The sequence below is a fragment of the Triticum aestivum genome, chromosome 2A, assembly GCF_018294505.1.
Source record: "Triticum aestivum cultivar Chinese Spring chromosome 2A, IWGSC CS RefSeq v2.1, whole genome shotgun sequence".
NCBI lineage: Eukaryota > Viridiplantae > Streptophyta > Magnoliopsida > Poales > Poaceae > Triticum > Triticum aestivum.
Genome location: NC_057797.1, coordinates 146808327 through 146813723, shown reverse-complemented (window position 1 = coordinate 146813723; position 5397 = coordinate 146808327). Strand labels below are relative to the sequence as shown.

The window sequence follows — 5397 nt, the reverse complement described above, 5'->3', positions numbered from 1 at the left end:
ATTAATAATTTGATATGTGTCATGGTTTTTATTTAAGTTATCTCTACCTAATAATAAAGGGCCTATTGCTTTTGGCGGTACGTAATATAATTTACCCTATAAATTGACAAAAATTGCCCACCAATGCCACCATAAGTTAGAAAATAATTTGTTTTTCCAAAATTGCCGCCGTGTTCACTTCTTTTATAGAGATGATAGCATATGTATTTCATAGATGCACAAGCAGCGCAGTGGCTAAGGCCTCTTCCACTGCGGAGACCCAGTGCGCGTTCATGGGCCCGCTCGCAGGGCATGACACCCCAGTTTTTTTATTTCGTCTTTTGTCTTTTCTTTTCTCATTTCTTTTTGTTTTTTCCTTCTTTTTCAACATTTTCAAATTTCAATAAGTTGTGAATTTTGAGAAACATGTTCGAGAAATCATAAAATGTTTGTGAATTCAAAAATGTGTGGGAAATCATAAATTTTTCGCAGTTTCAAAAAATATTGTGATTTTACAAAAATTGTTCGCAAATTATAAGAAAAACACAATTTGGAAAAATATAGGGAAATAAAACCATGTTCATGATTTTGAAAAAATAATTGTGTATTCAAAACAAATTCGTGAATCTGAAAAAAATGTCCATGAAATGTTAGAAAATATTCAAACTACTCAAAAAAAATTGCGAGTTTGTGGTCAACGAGATTTGTTTTTAAAGTTTTTGAAATGTGTCATGCAATGGTAAGCTCATTGCCTTGGGATTTGCCATGTCGAATACACTGCGATCACGTGAACATCGCATACATCATCAGCAAGGCGGAAAGAAAGATAAATGGTAACATGGTGAGTCACTGTGTTAAAATAGAGGAGGCTTATATGTCAGGTTATTAAGTCATACTTATTTGGCTAGCTTGTAAAAGAAAATTCTCTCCATTGCAATGCACGAGCATATTTGCTAGTATTGTCTAATTTACGGTATGGATTTATGGCATCGCCTCAAACTTTTTCTGCGGGCCAGGATTATAGCGGCTGTGCTAAACTTGCTCTAACATACGCCCGCGGCGTGTGTGCCGGAAAAAAATTATATGAGACCAGGTCCCATGGTTAGCAGGTGAAACCCGTTCTGATGGATGACACGTGGCATTCACAAATCACAAAGCATCTAATCTCTCTCCCCCTGATTTTAAGTGGGGGATGAGAGATGCTTTGTGATTTGTAAATGTCATGTGTCATCTATCAGGATGGGTCTCACATAAGACCTGGTCTCATAGAATTCTTTTCCGCGCGTGCCCGGTGCTGCTTCTTATCCCTCGCGTCTCCGGCACCAAACTCGCAAGTTGCCCAAGAAAACATGAACAGTTTTTCATAGAACAAACTTCAAAACAAAAAATGCCGTCAAATTTGTTGGTTAGATTATTTTTTTTAAAGGAAAGAGTGGTTAGATTCAATCTGTAGTAACTGCTACTTTTTTTAGATTTGATGAGAAACTGAACACAGGACCCTTATAGTATCATGGAATCCACAATAATAATGGCCAGGCGTGCTTTCTGGCATACAATTTGCACCATTCCAAATCAATCAATTATTGACACCAAGCACATACATAAGCAAGGGTCCCAAATGTCACGGATGATAGGTAGTGGTAAGCAGATATGCTACACCCAGCAATCACTGCACTTGACTCCGGCTTAGGTGAATGTCTCACTCGATAGCATTCCTCCTTTAATACTTCGTCTTTCTTTAGCTTAAATTTGACAGATACTGGATCCCTCCGTTTATCTTGGACCTCAATCCGAGGAAGTTACCTGGGGCCGACGTCCTTGACTGCGCAGATCTGCTCCTCCCCCATGGCCGACATGACCGTCAGCGCCAGATCCTTCCCCTCAGCAAATCCGTCCTTGAGCTGAATTAACAAGCAGATTTTTACCCAGTAAGCAATTTGGATATTCATATACCTCATAAGAAGTACAGTACTACTGTACTACTAGTAATGTCTAGAGTGAATTCCACTTTTTACCCCATATTTATACATTTGTGACACTAATTACCCCTTCGAGTGAAAATTCGTCTAGAATACCCCTTTTGAAATCTTTGGACCCTTGTTTTTTGATGCGTGTCCATCAGGTAAGGTGTGAGGTGACGCCCTGTATCCAAAAACATGTGGACGGCCACAAGGAGTGGAACAGATAGACAAGAGAAGCTTGGATAAGATCGCCAATGATGCCCTCCGATCCTTACAGTTTTTTTTACAAATCAATGACGCAACATGCCGATCCTATCGACCATAAACAGACAAAATGTAAAACTGGGGTAAAACCGTGTTAAAAGTCTCCAAAATCTGACATTTCGATAAAAGTTCTGCTAAATAGGGTAATATGTGTCACAAATGTACAACTACAAGGTAAAAAATGGAATTCACTCTAATGTCTAAGGCATATAAGTATGTGTTTGCAATGCATAAATGATAAAGCAGCAAAAGTAATCACGGTTACAGTGCAATTTGACAGAAAAATTCAGACGTGCTTCGAGGGAGATGGATGGCAAGCAGAACGAGATGCATGAGTGATGAAGTGAAAGTAAAGTGTGCAGCACAACAGAGGTGGAAAGGAAATAGCAAGAACACTTCTAAACATCGGAGTTTTATTCATGTATGCGCTTCATAATTCATATACTGAAGAGAGAGAAATGTAACATGCACCACATCAAAAAACAGAGCAACAACCAGAGCAGCCTTGGCTGCAAGATTTTAGTGTTACTGGCTTAGATGTACACTGCAACAATGTAGGGTCATGGTGAAAAGTCTGCCTTTCACGACCAGAAGAAAGAAAAACAGATGATAATAAAGAGTATAAACAGAGAGGTGGGAAGAGTAAATGTCTAGATATCCTCTAGTTCTTATTGCAGCTATTTCAGAAGTGTGCAGTGTCTAAAAGTTCCTACTACCTATATAAACATCAAATCAATAAATCGAGATACTCAGAAATACTAAAACACAGAAGATATCAATCATAGATGTGACTTGTATTGTGCTAAAAATAAATCCAAATAAAACTGGTAACTAAGATCAGAAATATCAACACCAGTCAGGATATTTTGGAGTATAGAAAGAACTATCTCAGAATATAAGGGGTGATATAACTCCTATCAAGCAAAGAAGACAGCATAACAAACATAACAAATGAGTAAGGAGTAAGGACACATCCTTATCACGGATAAACACATGCAAAAATAAGAAAAAGATGCTTAAAGATTTGTCAACCAAACCTGGGTCAGGATAGCATCATCAGTTGGGAGTTTAAGATCATCCTTAGTGCTACCATTATCAGTAAGAAGGCTCACCTAAAACAAATAATATAGTAAGTATCGAGGCCAACAATTATGCACAATAAAATACATTTTCTTGATTAGTAGAACGTACAAATCCATCCTCTGATATGTCAATCAGCTGATACTCAGTACGGTCCACATGTGGCACCTAAAATATATAGAATAGTGAGTTATCTGTAAAACTGAACCAACCAAAGTTCTTTATTAAACATTGATAAAATAAACTTACATCACAGTTGTGGGATGAAGGAACAATGTCCTCAAGCTTTTTACCATTGAATATATCTAAGGCAACAAAGTGGCATTTAGCATGACCGTGCTTTCCTGTCTTCGAGGTAGAAACCTCCACCACCTGTAGCACAAGTTTATTTAGCACAACAAGATAAGATAAAAGACTTGAAAATTAATGGCAAAGAAGCACCACATATTTTCAGGCTTAAGCCTTGAAGTGTATTCTGATCACAATGACAGACGTCAGAACTCACAGGAAACATACACACAGGAGTAGGTGAAGAAATATGTACTAAAAAGGTAAGGACAGCAATCACCATGGCACAACAAGCTAGATAAACATGGATAAATTAGTTTTAGCTTTTGAGTCAATTAACTGATTGTCCCTTACAAATTACAAGAAACAGACCAAATTTATGATCGAGGATTTCTTTGGAGAAGTCAAGGCAATAGATTGAGAAAGAAAGGTATTGTTTCCTTCGGAAGTTAGGTCTATGCACATGCAGGAAGCTTAAAATCTCCATCATATTCCATCCAAACATGTCGACAGTGCCCCTTACACTTCGATTACAATCTTAACTTTCTGACACGGAATAGCCAAATCACCCACTGTACAGATATAGTTTAAAGAGCCTGAGTGGAAATCCCTTTTTTGTTTTGGTTATCAAACTATTTCTACCCCGCAAAATACTAGGAAAATATTATTAAGATTACAGGAATAATGGACGTTAGCAAGTTTGGTTGTACAATAAAACATGTTTCTTAAAAGTTATCCCATCACATGATTTTTGTTTGGATCACAGGAAAGGGGATAGTACATCTTCCCCTGTTTCAAGACCCTCCTAATTAATCGTGCACAGTGCAGGGCAGATAGTGGCGAACATGGTCAAAATAGCTCCCCGCCCCTATAAATAACAACTCCACCCTTTTCCCTGGGGTCACCACCGATATGTCAACAAGTCAATCCACACTGATACGAAACGGAACCATCCGACGACAGCTCCCAAGCATTCTCAAACAGAAATAGCAGCATCCGGAGATAGCAACATCAGTATTCCTACATAGTACGGCGGCCATGAAGAGCAGCATCGGAATTGCGATCACACACACACACACAACCATCCAGCCGGGATCGAGGCAAGCAAATCCGTACCTTGCAGGGGCGGTTCTTGATGACGAGGAAGCCGCCCTTCCGGATGGCGCCGGCCTGCATAGGGTAGGTCTTGGACGCCCCGGCATCGGCCTTGGACTCGAAGTGGTGGTCCTCGGAGTCCGACATGGCGACCTTAATCACCTGCTAACAACAAGAAACCAAATACGAGCAACGAGATTAAGCTTCGAAGCTCCCAAATCAAGAAAGCTCGGCCAAATTCGGAACTGAATCGATACCCTGAATTCACCTGGGCTGGATGATGGATCAGGACGCGCGAGGAGGAGGAGGGAGGGAGGAAGGGGCGCTGATGATGATAAGTGATAAGCTCGCGCCGAATCCTAGGGTTCCAGCGCATTTATAGCACTGACAGCACGTGCTCCGGCCACACCTACCTACCTGCCTTTGCTGAGGATGACGGTGGGGTTGGAGATGGTGAGGGCCCGCGTCTCGGTGGAAGAGGACTTTTGTGAAGAGGTGGAGAGATCGGAGCCGTCGGTTTGGTCGAGGGATGGCTACAGGTGTACGGCTGCGGAAGGCAGGAATATCTTCGCGTTCGAACCACGCCATGAGGCGGCTCGAGCATCTTCCTCTCTGTTCTTTTCTCTGCTTTTCTTCTCCCTTTTTATGGCTTCTTTTCGCTGATCGGTGATCAGAAAACTCAAGTCAAATATCTAATTCCGATAGGATAGGGATTCCTTGGGAGGACGTC

At 40.6% G+C, this 5397-nt stretch overlaps 1 protein-coding gene across 8 annotated transcripts; it reads right to left on the bottom strand.

Moving 5' to 3' along the window:
- Positions 1-1427: 1427 nt before the first annotated feature.
- LOC123188065 (eukaryotic translation initiation factor 5A-2) lies at positions 1428-5197 on the bottom strand. Of its 8 annotated transcripts, none has more exons than XM_044600099.1 (6): positions 4925-5194; positions 4689-4829; positions 3534-3656; positions 3396-3452; positions 3242-3316; positions 1428-1880 (listed from the first exon to the last, which is right to left on the bottom strand). In XM_044600099.1, the coding sequence occupies exons 2-6, from the start codon at positions 4812-4814 to the stop codon at positions 1779-1781; spliced, it is 483 nt and encodes a 160-aa protein (XP_044456034.1). In that variant the 5' UTR covers positions 4815-4829; positions 4925-5194; the 3' UTR covers positions 1428-1778. The 8 variants fall into 8 exon arrangements, with proteins under 8 accessions (XP_044456034.1, XP_044456031.1, XP_044456035.1 ...); XM_044600096.1 differs by having other exon boundaries at positions 4936-5169; XM_044600100.1 differs by having other exon boundaries at positions 4689-4832; positions 4925-5102.
- Between the last annotated feature and the right edge of the window lie 200 nt (positions 5198-5397).

Excerpts from the sequence above, each read along its gene's own strand:
- LOC123188065 (XM_044600093.1), bottom strand. The coding sequence starts at position 5,043 with ATGCGCTGGAACCCTAGGATTCGGCGCGAGCTTATCACTTATCATCAT. Across the intron at positions 4,833-4,935 it reads TGATCCATCATCCAGCCCAG|CAGGTGATTAAGGTCGCCAT; the intron begins GTGAATTCAGGG and ends TCTTGTTGTTAG. Across the intron at positions 3,453-3,533 it reads CTTCATCCCACAACTGTGAT|GTGCCACATGTGGACCGTAC; the intron begins GTAAGTTTATTT and ends TATATATTTTAG.